Source organism: Syngnathus scovelli, chromosome 12 (assembly GCF_024217435.2).
Source record: "Syngnathus scovelli strain Florida chromosome 12, RoL_Ssco_1.2, whole genome shotgun sequence".
NCBI lineage: Eukaryota > Metazoa > Chordata > Actinopteri > Syngnathiformes > Syngnathidae > Syngnathus > Syngnathus scovelli.
This window is the reverse complement of record NC_090858.1, coordinates 3818202-3835842: the sequence shown is the minus strand read 5'-3', so window position 1 is coordinate 3835842 and position 17641 is coordinate 3818202. Positions and strand designations below refer to the sequence as shown.

The following is a 17641-nucleotide window of genomic DNA, read 5'->3' as shown; positions in this document are numbered from 1 at the left end:
ATAAAAGCAAGTATGGCAGCAATTTATAATTTAATGTTTTCTCCCAAAAATGTGACGGTATAAAGTCAAAACATCAAAGTCAGTGTTCTCATATACAAAAATAAACAATCTAATCAGTCATTCCTTCAGCTTCATTTGCAGCCCTCAAGTGGAATATTACTTTGCGTATTAATCTATAAATCTTCAAGTACAGTAAAAATCAGGTCTAAATACAGCAATTGATGTAACTTGGGTGAATGCTTATGCTAACATAAATATGTTCCATAAGGAATTTTTTTTGTGCGGATCCTGCAGGCTTATATGGCAAATAATGGCTAAGAACAATAAAATGGAAATTTCCATAAAACAGCAATTAAGGCATTGACCTCAATACAGTAGAATACTGAAAAATGAAACATTAAACAACTTCAGTCACTTGAGCTTAATTCTACTAAGATAATATTTTCATCTAAATAAAGCAAATATTAAACATCCACATGTGAGCGATGGAAAAATGTGTCCAAAAAAAACACCGGCCAGCAGCAAAGCTAAAGAGCTAATCATTACTAAAGCTTGATTTTTTTTCGTTCTACTTGCATTACTTCGGTAGAGAACAGAGAAGAAAGTAGTAGCCGCACTTCAGCCGCCGTCTGCAGCAACTTCTTGCTTCTCCCGCTTGATTTCTTTACCTCCTGGAAGAACAAAACCGAAACGTTCTTAAAAGCTCAGAATCTGGACCCAGCCTAAAAAAAAAAAAAAGGAATGATTGGGAAATTTTTGACTACCTGCTTCACTCCTCTGTACGCGATGTGGAATTTGGATCGTGTACGCCCCTGGAATTCCTGGTAAACCCGGACGTCCAGCATCACCTAGAAACAAATACAATTGAGAATTCATTGGACGCCTGTGGGGAGGGGCATGCCCCTCCTCGGACACCCCTCTACGCGCCAACCAAATTTCATGTTTCCAATTTAAACGACTTGCGATCGATACCCTTATCTCCCTTAGGTCCTGGGTAGCCTCTTTCTCCTCTCTGTCCGGCGATTCCCGGAGGACCAGGGATGGTTCCGTGAGCTGTGCCGAGACAAGAAGAATCAATAAAAAGCTCAGGTTAGCGTGAACCCTCCCATGATCCGAGTTCTCACTTCGGAAGAAGTCCATGAGATCAGCCGTGACGTTGCCGTAAGCTGCAATCACACGGCTGTAACCAGGCGCTCCGGGGGGCCCCGGTGGGCCGGGCGGGCCTTGTACAGCTCTTACTTGAGTCCTCCAAGGACCCTCCACAAGGTACTCCTGCAGCAGGCCTTGGTCTGTGTGAGGGTAAAAACACGTGGTCTTGTTTTATGGACTACCTGGTCACCTTAGAAACTCAAATTAATCCTCCGATCTAACTTGTTCAAAATTCCGCTGAGTTATCCACTCACTTTTGATATAGTCCGAGACCTTCACGGCCACGCTGCTGTAGTCCAAGGTCTCGCTCAGCTTGCTGACGTCGAGCTCGTGCCGCTGGGAGGCGTAGCGGGAGTCGCTCTGGGAGGAGCTCTGACTGTGGCTGCTGTGTGTTTGAACGTAACCCGTCTCGCCGCGATCTCCTTTTTGGCCTCTCGGGCCTGGAGGACCCGGAGGTCCGGTGAGGGCGCGTCGGACGTTGTCGGCTGATGGACGACAGTGACGTTTGTGACGTTGTGATATTACAAACGTAAACTGTCAGGTAGAAGCTTACTGGTCAGGTAGCTGTGAACTTCAGAACGGATAGTCTCCCGGGGGAAGGTTCCGCTGTAAGTGACGGTGCCACCTGAACCACCGGCTGGTCCTTGTGGGCCTGGAGGTCCGGGAGGGCCTGGAAGACCTCTGAAGCTAGAGCCTGTCAAACATTCAAGGTTGAATTTTATTTGAAACTTTCTGGTGTATGAGACTTTAAGTCCCAGGTTGTTATTTACCCTGCAGGTAACGCTGAAGCTCCTCCAAGCTGTACGCCCGACCACCACCCAACACGACCCCTGGCGGTCCCTGAGGACCAGGGGCGCCAGGTTGGCCAGGAGTACCGGGAGGACCGGGAGGACCTTGGTGCACAGCGGATCCGATCCATGAACGGAATTCCGGATCTGTGTGCCAAGAGAAGATGTTGAGTCACAAATTTGACTGAGATGGTGGACCGAGTGGATTCTGGAATCTGTTTTACTTCTAACGAGAGCAGCGTAATCGATTGAAACTGTCGCGTAGCCGGCGCCGCCTGATCCGCCTGCTCCTGGAGGTCCTGGTGGTCCAGGTGGTCCTCTGGCGATTCCTCTCTCTGATGACCAAAATTAGGTCAACCCGTGGCAGCACCAATGGTTTTGACTCTGGACTTACCGTTCATGATGTTGAAGACATATGTCGCTACCTCCTCGATCTTATAAACGCTAGAAATGCCCCCTGATCCACCTGGTGGTCCGGGCGGTCCTTGAGGACCCGGTGGGCCTATCACGTATCTCCTCACTTCTTCTCCTAGAGATTATAGAGAGATGTTCTAGCCACTACTCCACCACTCTACTCCAAGAAAAAAAATTAACTGTGTGTTTTACTGACTCTGCAGCATGGCAATGAGACCACTGACAGTCAAGGCTCCTCCAGGTCCAGCAGGTCCAGGTGGTCCTGGGAGACCCTGAACACCAATGCTGATGCCCGAGCTGGAGCCAGAACCTGCAAACGGACAATATAGTTAGGCGGAAAAAAACCTCAGTCTTAAAAACAAACACTCACGTTGCAAGTAGGCAACAAGACGAGTGGAGATCTCCTCGATGGAACCTGAGATGGTTCCAGGTTGTCCAGGAGGTCCGGGTGGACCTGGAGGGCCAGGAACGCCAGATTGTCTGCTTCTACCTGCAAAGTCATATTTTTAGTAGTCACCCAAAAGGTCTTCATAGGCAGCCTTTGCGCTTCAGGAAATTACTTAGGTAGTCCGTCAAGTACTGGCGCATCTCCACAGATGAACTGAAGGAGCCGGGCTGCCCAGGGGGTCCTTGAGGTCCTTGAGGACCAGGAGGCCCTGAGATGACTGAGACAAGGCGTATGTTGGTATGAGAAACCGTGCCGTCACTTGGGTTGCCATGCCAGAATTGTTCTATTCATTGTTCTCAAGTAGCTTTCGGAATGACTCGATCTACCTCGAGAAGATCCAGGAATTCCAGGAGTTCCGGGGTCACCTTAAAAGCAGAGACAACAAACCTTCATTGGATGCATTGTTGGAAGCAGATCTTTTAGCTCCTTACTATCTTTACCTTTGACTCCCTGTGGTCCTGGCAGTCCAGGAGGCCCTGGTGGTCCTGGAGATGCTTGCACACTGTGTTCTCCAGTATAGGTGGACTCTGTAAGGGAGAAGAAAAGTTGAGTCCACCAGACTAACAAAATTTTCAACGCTGTTTGTAATATTCCCGAGCTGACCTCTCTCCAAGCTTCCTGGTCTTCCTGGCAAGCCGGGTTGTCCTCGTTCACCTGCAGCACAGCAGTTCGTTAATTAATCATCATCACCAATTGCTTGATATGAAAGTTGTACTTTGGCGCCATCTTGTGGAATTTTGGCGCCAAGGAACGATGTTGAAGGGGAGGGGCTACATTGAACTCACCTTGGAAGCCTCTCGGTCCAGGAGAACCTAAAGAAGGATGCAAAGTTAAATGAGGTAAACAAGATCCAAGATGAAAGATCACTCGGTGTTGGTCCGACCTGTGGCTCCTTTCTGTCCTTCAGGCCCAGGTGGTCCTGGTGGCCCAGTATAGTAAGTTCCTGAGATTTGGAAATCAGAGCTTTGTTATCTTTTATGAAGTCCTGAAGCGCTGCTCATGTGTTCAATCTCATATTTTCATTTCGTACCAGAGCTGCTTGTAACAACAGAATCTCCTTTGTCGCCTTTGGGCCCTGGTCTTCCGTAACCTGCAGACATGTTGGAGATGATTATAAGTCTATGGACTTCATCAGAAGCATCAGGTGATACGTACCTGGCTGACCAGGAGGTCCAGGTGGCCCAGGTGGACCCGGTGGGCCGCGTAGAGACGACGAACCACCGGAAGCATACTGCCCTAAAACGTACACAAAAAGAAATATTGGTATTTTAGAACTCCTGGCCTGACCCCACATCTCCTCAACCTTCATTTCCTGTCTGTCTCATGCATCCTGCTTAATTAAAACTCCCATACTCTGTTCCTAAAGTTAATACGCAGAAGATAATATTACATCCAAGATAACACTTTTTTTTTCTCCCTTTTTCAGAATTTTGTACTCACTCTCAGCTACACTTGAGCTGAAACTCTCAGATGTCCTCACTGTTGATCCAGATTCTCCACGGTCACCTTTAGGACCTGCCAGGACCAACAACATGGTCAAATTGAATCTAAAAATACTTGTGAAGACATGTGAGGACTTACCTGCAGGACCAGCAGGGCCAGCTGGACCTAAGAACATAATCGAATGTTACGAACGTGGCCGTTATGATCACATTATTGAAAGAGGACGTCGGACCTGATACTCCTTGAGGTCCACGAGGCCCGGGTGGTCCAGGGATGTGCACGGTAGCAACGCCGGCTGCAAAATGATTGACAGGTAAACACCCTCACCATGAAGGCTACAAATTAAAAAAAAAAAGTTAGCTTCATTACCTGCGTTAATAATTCTTCCGGCTTCGCCGGTGTCACCTGAAAACAAACAATAATTATCGCACGAGTTTTGTGTTTCAGGTTTCGTGCTGGTTTTGTACCTTTAGGCCCTGGTTGACCTGGATTGCCTGGTAGTCCTTCAAGAAGAAGAAAAGAACACGCTTTTACTTCACAGATTTTTAAATATTTGGAAGTAACACTTGTGAAATGTCCAAGTCTGTATTATTTTCAAAATAATTCCGTAAAACTCACCCGGAGGTCCAGCATCTCCTGGAGGACCAGCCGGCCCTCGAAGTCCAGGGTGGCCAGGACTGCCAAGATCACCTGTGGGCAGATATTTTAAAAATGTCATCATTCATGATAAATCTCCTGAAACTTTGTTTAAAATTCAAAATAAAACAATTAGCTATGTGGCTAACAAGAGATGCTAATTTGTTTTTACCTCTTGAGCCTTTTGAACCATCTTGTCCTGATGATGGGACACAAAAACATGAATCTACTGTTGTCAGAAAAAAAAAAGAATGATAAGGCCCGCCGCTCACCTGCTGATCCTTTAGCTCCTTTCTCTCCAGCCGGTCCAACCAAACCAGGTAAACCCTGATCACCTGACCATCCGAATGAGTCATGTTAGGTTTATTTTGCTTGAATCCATCTTGTTATGTTTTATTCTACAAACTCTACCTTTAAGACCAGGTGAGCCTGCTTCTCCACGGAAACCCTGAGGACCTGGTTTGAACAAACAAATCATGAGCGTGAGATTACGTCACAGCAGCTTAGCACTACTGCCAGCAGAGGGCGCCAAAGAGAAATCATTTTAGCTTAGAAATGGACAGGTAGGTGATTTTTTTTTTATCTGCCTGAGAGGAGATAGCAAGTGAATGACAAGGAACAGCCAAAAAGTGATGAGGAGTGAAAATTAGGGTCAGTTTTTCAAAGAGAAGAGGAATTGCAAGAGAGGTGAAGAAAAGGTGAAGAACGGCTCCCACTAAAATGAAAGGTGAGGGAAGCCTTGCAGATATGTGGAGCGAGAGCAGAAGATCCAGAAGAGAAAGATTCACTCTGACACCTCCATTGAGGTTAAGTCCAAAGAGCAGGAAGAAGAAGAACAAGAAAAGAGCAAGACCTAAGACTCTCACCTGGTGCTCCAACAAGCCCAGAAGCACCTGCGGTGAATCATCAATATCGAGTTAAACTGAATACTAGACTCAATGGATCATTTTGAAAACTGCTCGGGGGATGGCCTCACCTTTTGGACCGGGGACTCCGGGTTCCCCAACATTACCTTCCGGAACGAAAACAATGAAATGCTGAAGATTGAGAAGATACGACTGTCCTACAACTCTGGAATCTTTTCCCCTGTGAAGTCCTATTTGCTACTTGCTATGACAATTATTTTGATGTACCTTTGTCTCCTTTGGAGCCAAATCCTGGTTCACCTCTTGGTCCACCAGGGCCTTCTCGCCCCCTCAAACCAGGAGGCCCCTCCAATCCTTGTTCACCTGCAGACACATGCCGACATTTATTAACCCAGTTCTTCACAGTCCAAAGCGTGTACGCATATATTGTAATACCATGGCTTCCTTTTTGGCCCTTTGGACCTTGAGGACCTTCGTGACCAATTGGACCGGGAGCGCCTGAGGTCGAAAAGGTTTGATATTAACCAACAGACAATGTGTGAAGGTGGGTGCAAAAAAAAAAAAAAAAGAACTTACCTGGAAATCCGGGTTGACCCGTGTCACCTGTGACAAGTAAAACACACAGTTAGTTTGTTTAAAAGTAGCGATTTCGCGCCAAATAAATCTACCTTTAGGTCCAGGCAGTCCTCGTTCTCCTTGCATTGTGGCCGTTATGAACGCTGGGAAATAAATTTCATTAAATATTTAATAGTCAATTATTCATATATATGGAGTAACAAATAAATCGAAAAGATTACCTTGGAAGGCCTGCGACTGCATTTCTCCTCTGACCATGCGCTGGATGGCCATGTGAAGAGCGGCGGCGTCCACGTAACCGCCGGTGCCGCTGGTCCAGAAACCGTTGGCGGTCACTTGACCTTCGTGGTGGCTCACGCTGGAGGTGTGGCTGGTCGTGTGGCTACTAGAGGTGTGGCTAGATGAGGAGTCGCTGCCACCGCCGCCAATGCTGCCGGTGCCGCCAAAACCGTTGACACCGGTGCCTGCGCCGCCACTGGAGCCGGTTCCGCTGGAGCCAGTTCCACTGGATCCAGTTCCACCAGTGCCGCCACCAATGTGGGTACCGCCAGTAATGATGGTAGTACGTCCAGAACTAGAGCCGCCACCGAAGGTGGTGCCTGCGCTGCCACTTGAGCCAGTTCCAGTAGCTCCGCCCCCAGCTACACCGCTTCCACTAGCTCCAGCTCCAGCGCCGCCTATGCTGGTTCCACTCGCTCCAGCACCTCCAACACTGGAACCACTAGCTCCGGCGCCACCTGCACTTGTACCGCTGCTGTCACCAGCACCTCCAGCACCAGCGGCTCCAGCACCTACAGCGCCTCCAGCGCCTCCAGCACCTACAGCGCCTCCAACACCAGCGCCTCCACCACCAGCACCAGCGGCCCCAGCACCAGTTCCAGCAATGACACCACCACCAGCAGAAGTACCACCCCCAGCACCAGCCCCAGCAGCAACTCCGATTTGGGTTCCAGAACTAGAGTCCGAGCCTCCTCCTCCGCCTGCTCCAAACACGAATATGTCCGTCTTGGATTGGCCTCCGCCATCCACGAAGGTATTCCCGCCGAGACCCACGAGACGACTGGTTCGAGCAGAGATGATGGCCGACTCGCTTTCCAGAGTGGCCACTCGGTTCTTCAGTTTTCTCACGTCCTCAGCTAAAAATAAAAAAATAATAATTTAGTTGAATGATTTTTTTTTCTTCTATAGACTGAAATACAATTTGGCATTCCCAACGAAAATATGCCCCCAACAACAATTTGTGCTATTTTGCCGAAGACCTTCCTTACCCAACGCAATGAGGCCGAAGAGGAGTCCGAGGAGGAGCAAGAAGAGGAGCAGGAAGCCCAGCAACCACTTCCACCAGGAGCAACAGGCGTCAAAGCAGCAGCACCAGCCGCCTCCGCATGCGCCACCCTTCTTGCGAAGCTCTGCGGACAAAGCTCGCCGTCAATTAAAATAAATCTCCATAAAAGTCCGAGTACGACGAACTAGAAGAGAAATACATACGTGCGTGTGTGCCTTTGTCTTTCATTAAAACTCCCGATGATCCATCTGATGGAGTCACACATCTTTAGCTTCAGGAATAAATACAAACGTGCTGTTGTGGTTTCAGACTCACAATAAGCATTTCCCATCCCTGCCTTGAGTTGAGTTCCTTCGCTGTAGGTTGTGATTAACTTCTCCTTCTGGATGGAGTCGCCCGAGAGAGAACCTGAAACATCAACAAGAAGGCGGGTGTTGATGATTTTGTCCACTTTATTTCCAACCTGGACAAAGGTGCGCCTCACCTCCTCCTGAAGCCCGAGTGAACTGCTTGCCGCTGTCTTTGGCTAAAAGAAGCGTCTCCGTCTCCCTGGCGTTGTCCTTCTCCGAATTAACGAACATATAGTCCTTGTATGCGTCCCCGTTTTGGGATCGAGTGGCTTGGGGAGGACAGAGAGCAATGTGTCATTCCTCCAATGGGAGGCCTCGGATCAGAATTCTCATTTTCACGTAATAATAATTAGATCATTAGTTTTTCTCTAGTGGAATTTAAGATTTAAATTTTAAATCAGCATGAGATAAATATTTTTAGTACAATAATTCTGTATTATTCAGCATAAAGCAGTTTTATAGTAAGATGAATGTGTTTAACAGAAAACATTTTCAACCACCAGGGGGCGACAGAGCGGCTTACTTGTAGCAACTCCAGCGCCAACGACACCACCACCAACGCCAGATACGTTTTTCTGAACTCCATAAGCTGTCAAAGAAAAAAAAAAAAATCAGATAAAGGTAAACTCTCATGTTTCATCTTTTTTCAAACGTGCGTACTTGTCATGTTGGCATTTGCGGCGCTTGTAGTGATTGCACCGCCAGAAGAGGGCGCCAAATTATTCTGAAAGCCATACACTGTGGGGAAATATCATGAGTCTGATTACAGTGTTTCTATTCTGTATTTTTTGTTTTGTTTTCATATTCATAATAAATATTTCTTGGTTGATTTAATGTTGAGTTCTACTGATTTATTCTTATCATAGAAAAAAAAAATCTGTATAACTATCATGAAGACATGCATCTTGACTTTGTAACACGCTCACCTGACAGGGACGGTGCACCCAGGGCGATGGGCGTCGCTCCGCCTGACATGTTGTTGGCGCCGGCCTGGTACGAGTAACTACTGCCGGCACCCGCCACCGCCGCGGCGGTGCCTGCGGCAGCGGGCAAGGTGGCGGTGGACCACGGGAAGGCCGGAAGCGCCGCGTCCGAGTCGTACTGGGTGGATCTCATCCCAGAGTCGTGGATGCCAGATTTCTGACTGATACTGTACTGGGATGACCTCACACCGGTGTCGTAATGGCCGGACCTCAAACTGCCGCCATACTGGGAGGATACGGCGCCGGCATCGTACTGGCCTGATCTTAAACTGCCATTATACTGGGCAGATACGACACCGGTATTCAAGGACCTGATGCCGGTATCGTACTGCCCTGCTTTGACGCCGCCGTTATACTGTCCTGTCCACACGCCGGTATCATACGACATTGATCTCACACCGCCACCGTACTGGCCCGATCTCGCGCCTGCGTCATACGTGACGGACCTCACGCCGATGTCCGACCTTCCCGCGTCACTGTAGTGGCCCGATTTGAGACTGCCTTCATAATGGCTGGCTTTGCCGACTGTGTCGAAGCGGCCGGCTGGCAGACCCGTTTCGAGCAAGCCGGATGAGTCCACGGTGTGGAAGCCATCCGATCTGGCACCGGTACCAAATGTTAACACTGTGGAAGAGGCAGAAGACATATTTGATTTTATTTCTCTATTCAAGGGAGAATGAATCAGAGACAACTAGAGACAAGAAAGTCTCGGTTGTATGAAATGTCAGTCTGCCCCGTGGATTCGCTTTCTCAGAAAAACAGATGTCGTGTGTGACTAACGTGCTGTAATACAAAACCCAAAGTGGGAGGGAGACAAAGTGTCTGTGCGTGGGAGTGAGTAGGGGGCGGGGTCAAATACCCGACTGCGAGGCCCGAGAGGTCACCGAGATGGTCTGGGTCTCCACGCTGGCCTTTTTGGGGTTGCCCATGATGGCTGAAGTGCTGGATGCACGCACAGGACTGGTGCTGCTGGAGCGAACCTTCAGCAGCTTCTTCACATCATCCAGCTCCGCCCCTGCAAGTATGATTACGCTGTAAACACTCAAGTTCTAGACAATCATTCGTCACTTCCGGGTTCTCCTAAGATTTTTTACAAAATCATAGATTTGAATGTAAAAAAAACAACAACCAGTTTTTGCTATGTATTCAATGTTAGTCATTCTTGGCAGAGGATAAAGAATAAATGAGTATTGTCATAGTGTCTGTCTACATGTTTTGCTCCAGAATTTGTGTTCAATCCATCTAATCGCCACCTAGCGGCAAAGTGACTGAAGCTCACTCAAAAGTTTTTTTGTTTTTTTTTATGCATCTCCTTGCAGTTGTGTCGTGTTCAATTACAGAGCGGGCCTGTTTGAGACACGCAAAATGATCGTTAAAGAAGAGAACACTCCTCCCCTAACAAATAGGAAGCAGCTGGGTAATTGGACACCCGGCCCATGTGGGGTTCAGTCTTCTAAAACCGCAAGGACTGCCTTCTGGGAGTCTGCCTCGGCCAGGAATAGGCCACGTTTGAGGTTTTACGGTAAATTTCGGTTGTGGCGTTTTACCATGATTCCGAGTTATGAAGTTATATCTCACATCCTGAATGCTCATGTTGTGTTCTGGGTGATACTTCCAGCTTGCATATCGGCCGTTCTGCACTGAGGTACAGTTAAGCTAGGCTGGGTGAAGATCCAAAGCCACTTTTAAGCAATACAGAGGTATGTCCATAGGGCTACACAATCATGAAGAAAAATCGTGCTGCATAAATTAGCCTTGGCTTTAAAAAAACATTTAGATGGAATGGCTGCAGTTATTCACAAGTACAGCAGGGGGCGTAGTGAGTGAACGGGAAGCATGTGGTAAGCTGTGAGTCACTTCTACCAGCGCTGCCGCCAAATCTGGACCAGAGGCAGCGACAGCACATTGGAAAGAAAACCCACAATGGAGCCCATCTGAGCGCCAGATTGGATATTGTGCTGTAGGTTACCGCCACGTGTTCGCCATCTCCACATAAACACGCACGGGAGAGATGCAGGAATTTGAGGGACTAAAAAAAAAAAAAGGCAACCCTGACAGGGCCCCAAGTCAGAAAGCACCATTCTGAAGTACGTTAAACGATCCACGAGATCCCTTCAGCCAAATAAAGATGCTTTTGTTACTTTATGATACGTTATATAACAAAAAAAAAAAAAATTCGACTCACATCTGCCGGCTGTGGGAGAGGCGCTTTGCAGCCGGGCCCGGATTTCGCTTTCTGGCCGGCAACGATGGAACAAAGAAAATCCAGATTACAATCAAAAAGGGAGAATTTTCAGAATTTGCAGGTGTTGCGGAAAACAAGGGCGTACCTCTGCTCTCGCTTCTCCCTCTGGTGTTGCCCGAGCCTGGAAAAAAATCCCCAAAGGAAAATCCAAATTATTAGACAAACTGCTTTTACCAAATTACATTTAAATTTGAATAATAATAAAATAATAATATTTTTTAAACCACTACAATGACAGCAAAATGACTCAAAATAGTTTTACAAATTATCCCTAAAAAGTAAAAGTAGTGCTTTGGTGCAACCATGTACCATACCCAGACATTTTTTTAAATATATTTTTAATGGGAAACATTTTTTAAGTTTCCTATCAAGCTTTGAACCTTTACAGAGTCACTTACAATAGATTCCATAGTCTTTGCGGGAAAATTCCGGCGAGGAATTAGCGCTGGAACTCCCTGGAAGAGACGCAATAGTGCATCAAGACCGCCCCTAGTGGCCGTCCTTCACCTCCATCACGAGCCACTCACCTTCGTAACCTCCCGAGCGGCTGGACCCGGCCTGCTTCCTATCCGAGGAGGCGACGGCGCCCTGTGTTCTCTTGCCGCCGCCCGACGAGCTGACTTTGGTCACCGAGCTGACGATGTAACTTCCACCTCTTCCTCCTCCTCCTCCTCCGCTGCTGTAGCCTTCATTGTCCAGGTAGCCGGTCGCACCATCGCCGATTCCGATGGCGTCTCCTCCCAGGTAAACACCCGAGGAGCTGTAGTTACTGCTGCTCACGCCCACCGAGGCTGCAGAACATGACGTTGGTGAGAAGGATGAAGGACACGCCATCACACGTATGATCTTATGGACATTTGTGTTTAACACTTATTATTTTATTTTTACTCTGTGTCGATTTGAAAAAGTGATTCAATTCGACTCCGAGTCAGTCGTTCGACTCATGGGTGTATTGGTAACTCACAAGAAGTAAAGTAAGAAGTGCTGCTCTTCTGCGTTAAGATGTTCTTCTCCAAAGCTCCTCCTCCTCCTCCTCCGCTGGTGCTGGCCATGTTCCTGTGACTCGATCCGCCGGTTCCCTCTAGCAACCAGAAGACAAACAGCAAAACACAAGAGCTGCTATTACTCATCGGGCACTTCCCTCCGAACTGCACGCTTGTAATTACCGCGTTATGCCTTGGCCTCAACGTCAACAATTAAAGCGACGGAGACACTCACTTGGCGGGAGGGATGTCAGTCTGCCCGTGGACGTTAGGGACTCCGTCACGACTGATAGCACAAAAAGAAAAATGATTAGTTTGGGAAGAATCCGGGGAGTCACTATACAAAGCGGCGTGTTTACTTTAACGCTAATCCCCGCGTGAGCAACTGTCCACCGAGCGAGTGCTTGATGATTATTTCGGTTTCCATTAGTGTGAGTGCTGGGATGTACTTTCAGTCTTTTAATTGGGTACAAGTCATTAAAGGTGACTTTTTTTGTTTTGCTTTGACTCAATGTTTGAGTTTCCAGGTTAGGAGAACATACTGTGCACTTCTCAAGAGGCCCCCTTAAATGGAATTGTAACATTAAGCAACCAGATTGGACAGAAATGTTTACGTTATGATTTTCTGTTCAATAAAAAAAACACAAATAAAGTTTTTGTTCATTTATCTGGCAAACAAAACCATCTCAGATTAAAACTATTTTTTGTATATTTAATTGTACATTATCATTTGCTAAAAAAAAATAGTTGCCTGAAGATGTGCCTGATGATTATTTCCAAATCCTGAAAAGGTGCCTAATGATTATTTCCAAATCCATTAGGGTATTGTTGACAAACTGGAGTGCAGTTTTGGAAATTCAATTTTGATGGTTGCAGCGGTTCAAAATAAAATCGCCGTCAGTTATCTTTACAAAGCTGCATTTTTTATTTTTTATTCAGCTTATTCCATCGTGCGGTTGCCAGGGTCAGATTTTTGGGCTTTACTGCAGCGGAGAGAAAATTGTACAGAATTTTGACAAACCTAACTGCCTCTGTCCAATAAATCATAAATAAATTCCGCCAAAATATCAGCAGAGGAATGCAAGCCTGCTCTTAAGTTTAAGCCATGCACACTTTTGCTACAGCGTTTATTTATTTATTTATCTTTTTGCATAGCTGTGTGCAAATTAAGTTCCTGGACGTCACCATTAATAATCATAACGATAATACCGAGGAAAAGCTCGGCCCGTGAGTAACATCATCCCGACCCCCCCCCCCCCCCCATTCCTCCTCTCACAGACTTTTATGGCCTTCTCTAACTAACGGCAAACATTCTTTATCTGTTAACCACTTTGGCACGGCCGCCAACAAGGCTTCCAGACGCCAACCTCGGTGTCCATTTGTTAACTCCGCTCAGGGTTTGGCTTCCTCACACTTTTAGAATGCGTCTCTAACTTTTACCTTTTAAGCACTTTGCGTTTTACTGAGCTTAACCGACGAGAGGTGATTATATTTAGAGGTGACACATCAAGAAAAATATGGTCTGACATTCGGCGTCCACTTGTGTTTTATCGCCAGACGGGACTTGACCTCATCGCATGTTGATTTTTAAAGTGAGTAAAGACGGACGGGAAGGTTTAAATGTGAGACGAAAGGGGGGGGGGGGAAATTTGAAAGGTGAGACTTTAGAAAGCATGCGAAAGTGACAGTCGGCGTGGGACAAAAGCACAAGAGAAGGTGCCAGCGGGGTGGAAAGTTAACTCTAACCTGGCAGTAGCAGCTGGGGAGTGTTAGCTGGGGTCTTTGAATGCAACATCACTTGAGAGGTTCAAGTGGCTGCTGTGGAGCCGTCCAAAGTTACAGAAGACTTAAACGGGACTTGAAAGTTTCATAAAATTTAAAAGGGGCACAATTTAAATGATTAAACAAACTTCTATGACATCATAAAATGTCAGAATAAGCTTCCGGGGGTCCAATTTAGTTTGCATTACATCTAAGAATGTTTTTTTTTTTGCCTTTTTATTGTGATACTTTTTAAAAAATTTAAAAATGGCAATGCCAAGCAGCATCACGAACTCAACGAGCATCCAAAGCTCAAAATCTTACTTATCCCTAAACAACCCAACATGTCTTTCTAAATGCACACCCATAAAGGAATATTTAAAACATTGCCTGGCTATAATTTAGAACAACTTATTTCTATTTCCATTATTTCCGAAGGGAAAAAAAGTATTTTTTCAAACACAAACAAATCTGCGGTTGACCAATTGGGTCGGTCCTCCGAGGTTCCACTGTATCTTATTACACCCTGAAGACTTTAGAAACCTCACCCCGTTCGTCCGCCAAGTCTCCCGAGAAGTCCGCCAGTGGCGTTAGCTCGTCCATGCCATTTTATCTGCAGACAAAATGACAGCACAACTATGACCGCACTCACGCTACCGTGCGTGCGTGCGTGCGTGCCAACGCTTGTTTTGCTTCTAATGCGGTGAAATGGCAATTGGGCTATAAAAACGAGAATCCAATGAGAAGGATGGGAAAGCACAAGAATGTCACAAGATTCACTTGGGATTCAAGGGTGACAAAGGTCACGAGGAAAGTATGGAATTGACGCTTTCATTGGTCATTTCAATGAAACATCATCATATTCATAAAGTTTGGACTTCATTTCTATATATATAAATACGATAAAGTGAACGACCAGCCTCCAAGATTAGTATGTTTTTAGAGTCAAAAAAGGCACTTGTTATTGCTGCAAAAGCCAAACGTCTTGGCTTGTCCAGATGATGGACAGTGGTGTACCACAAGGATCAACTCTAAGCATCTTTAGCTTTTAATTTGGCTTTTTGTGACACTTACTCCAAAATGTTGGACCATCATATATATATATATTTCAGGGCCAGAAAAAAAAGTCACATGCCAAGCCGTAAAAGCCAAATGTCAAGGGTATATAAGCGACATCTTTCAGTGTCCTTGTTCCATACAGACACAAATCATGTGAATTTTTTGTCCTTGAACACATTTGAACTCTCCAAGCGCTTATGAATAGCTGATAGAAGATACAAAACATGGCGAGACAAGCTCTGAAGCTGCATTATTGTGTCCAACAAAGGCTCAAAAGGCCAGATGCACACCATACAAGCCACTCACCACACCCCGGGGATATTTAATACATTCAACACTTTTCCTATTTCCTCAATTTCCCACAAACGTGCTGTTACTGTGTTTTTTTTTTCTCCATTCCCCCCAAATGCTGACCAGACACTTTTTGCTCTTAAAGAATCCACATCCTAAATTCCTTTAAGCCACCTAGTAGCCTGTTTAACTTCACCTCCTAACCTGGAAATATAAATAACATATAGAAGGGTTGCTGTCAAAGTAGGCAGAGGTCAAGTTGAGGAATATATTTAGGAGAGATGTAAATAGCCCCATAAAGAGCATGAAAAACTATCCGGGGATCATGGTAACAGACTAATTTTAACTTGATCAAAAGGGACCAGAAATATTATTTTGTGCATTTCCAGCTCAAAGCACAAGCAGAGAAAGTCATTGAAAACTTGCAGGATGAAGTGATAGCTATTAAAGAACATTCAGCATGGGAGGTAAAAAAGCAAAAAAGGACTTTTAAAAAGTATTTTCACTGTTTGTGTTCATACCTCCAGCCAAAGGAGTCAATCAAGTCCCCCCGTCCGCGTGGAGCTCCTTCGGGGAGGGGGGCAGCGTGCGCGAAGAAGCCCCGGGATGTTCCTAAAATAAAAAAAAAAGTTCTCTCCGCTTCTTGTTGTGACTTTGTGTTGCCCAAGTAAAGTTGCAACGGAGATTTGCGGGCAGCGGTCCCGGCCGCGCCCCTCGACGTCGCTTGGCAGGCAGGTGTAGCTGTCTGCAGTTCCAAAGTCCCACAGCCGGAGCTGACACGTGAACGCGTCCGTCTGTAAACTTGAAAACAGTGAGCGAAAACTCCTACTGCGGCTCTGAAGCCACAACTGCTGCCCAAATGTTTTTTTTTTTCTTCTTGGAGGAGGGGGTGGGAACTTTTTTTCTTTTTTCTTTTTTTTTATTAGAGTAGAGGGCGATTGTGTGCAGCGAGAAAGCTCATCCTGTTGCAACTGGATCACATCTGCTGCTTATAATGCATGGACAATAATTGGCATGCACTTTGTGGTTTGCAGACACTACTGTATTTTTCTACTGTACTTTATCACAGATTACACACTTAGTATTTATGTGAAACCGTTTTTTTGCATAAAGGCTTACTTATGACAGTTTAACAGTATAATTACAAGCGACACCCCATGCTTAGCCAACGCACTGTTTGAAAAAAAAAAAAGACAGTGCCCTAAAAAAAATCAAGAAAAAAAAAGTTCAGTTGTTCTAGAAGGCTTTTCCTGACATTTTGTCAAAAAAAAAAATGGCACTTTAATTTCACTTCCCCTTGAAAGATACGGACTCAGGCATTTTCAAAAAGTTTCTGCTTCTACAAAGAAAGTCTTTGCTCAGCCTTCAAGTTAACAATGGGTTTATTCTTTGACTTTTTGAAAGGCTTCCGACCATTTACATTTATGCAACTTGGAGCGAAGAAGCATTTTTTATCTCTCCAGCGAGGAGCCATTAGAGCCGACGGGATCCCTGAGCCGCCACGCCCATGCGGCACTGACCTCCACCCACCCACATGACTCACGGCGAGCGTGACTCGGTTCTGCTTCACTGATGGAAAACAAATGGATTTGAGGACAGTGAGTGGGGGGGGGGGGGTGATGTACTCCACTCAAATCTATGTGCAACTTTGATTAAAAAGCCTGATGGGAAAGGAAATTTAAAAAAAAAAAAAAGCATTCCGTGAGTGTGTGAGGAAAAAAAGTGGAAAATAGTGAAAGTGTTTTGATTTTTTTCAGCTGACAATTTGCTCAGCGTAGCTGATAAAACACACGGCGCAGATTAGCTTTGCATAAACATATCGAGGTCCAAAGGGTCCACACGAGGCAATGATTACTTCATTACTGCAAATCTCACACTAGTAGAGTGAGAATGTGCTTATGCACCGTGGGAATCCTTTTTAATGCATCAACAGGCCGCATTTATCAGCTACAGTAAAATCCAGAAGTATTTGGCAAGTGATGGGAGTTTTTTAAAAGTACCACCAAGATTCTTTGGATCCTAAATGGGCCCTAAGTGTGCTGATTTCCAAATACTGTGTTTTGATGAGATCCAAATGAAAGGTCAAGCAAGCAAAGTTGGCACTGCTCCAGTTTGTGCACGACAACATTATCTTAATTAGGAACGGGAATTTCTCCAGCAACTAGTCCGATCCAGCAACTAACCCACACACAGTGCTACTGCTCCCCGCCCTCTAAAAAATTGGCAGACATAATCACTCTCTCACCACCACGATTTATAATTAGAAGCGATCCCATCCCTCATCATAACTGTGGCTTATTTTCACACGTATGCACTCTTGTAACAAGAGTCTGCTGAAAAACGCTCGCTATGTCATTTCCCTGC

General features: G+C 45.9%; 1 protein-coding gene across 4 annotated transcripts; it reads right to left on the bottom strand.

The window, feature by feature from the left end:
- Positions 1–17: 17 nt before the first annotated feature.
- On the bottom strand, positions 18–16135 carry col17a1b (collagen, type XVII, alpha 1b). 4 transcript variants are annotated; one of them, XM_049737052.1, is made up of 49 exons: positions 15799–16135; positions 14476–14540; positions 12402–12452; positions 12148–12264; positions 11711–11974; positions 11582–11638; positions 11269–11304; positions 11124–11174; positions 9798–9953; positions 8882–9562; positions 8616–8693; positions 8479–8544; positions 8090–8224; positions 7921–8013; positions 7809–7853; positions 7589–7729; positions 6542–7456; positions 6413–6463; positions 6321–6347; positions 6180–6242; positions 6012–6107; positions 5290–5334; positions 5151–5213; positions 5051–5077; positions 4861–4932; positions 4710–4745; positions 4612–4647; positions 4475–4537; positions 4381–4407; positions 4240–4314; positions 3955–4035; positions 3830–3889; positions 3683–3742; positions 3585–3611; positions 3403–3453; positions 3240–3326; positions 3126–3164; positions 2912–3016; positions 2722–2841; positions 2548–2661; positions 2332–2466; positions 2162–2272; positions 1920–2084; positions 1703–1843; positions 1404–1634; positions 1125–1289; positions 973–1053; positions 765–848; positions 18–671 (listed from the first exon to the last, which is right to left on the bottom strand). In XM_049737052.1, exons 2-49 carry the CDS (start codon positions 14528–14530, stop codon positions 619–621), a joined length of 5532 nt encoding a protein of 1843 aa, XP_049593009.1. In that variant the 5' UTR covers positions 14531–14540; positions 15799–16135; the 3' UTR covers positions 18–618. The 4 variants fall into 4 exon arrangements, with proteins under 4 accessions (XP_049593009.1, XP_068508706.1, XP_068508708.1 ...); XM_068652605.1 differs by lacking the exon at positions 8616–8693; XM_068652607.1 differs by lacking the exon at positions 14476–14540 and having other exon boundaries at positions 12350–12452.
- Between the last annotated feature and the right edge of the window lie 1506 nt (positions 16136–17641).

Bases quoted from the DNA above. Each gene is read 5' to 3' on its own strand.
- col17a1b (XM_049737052.1), bottom strand. From the start codon at position 14,530: ATGGACGAGCTAACGCCACTGGCGGACTTCTCGGGAGACTTGGCGGAC. The intron at 6,348-6,412 runs GTAGATTTATTT...TACTTGTCACAG, and splicing joins AGGACTGCCTGGACCTAAAG to GTGACACGGGTCAACCCGGA. The intron at 2,085-2,161 runs GTAAAACAGATT...CTTGGCACACAG, and splicing joins TTACGCTGCTCTCGTTAGAA to ATCCGGAATTCCGTTCATGG.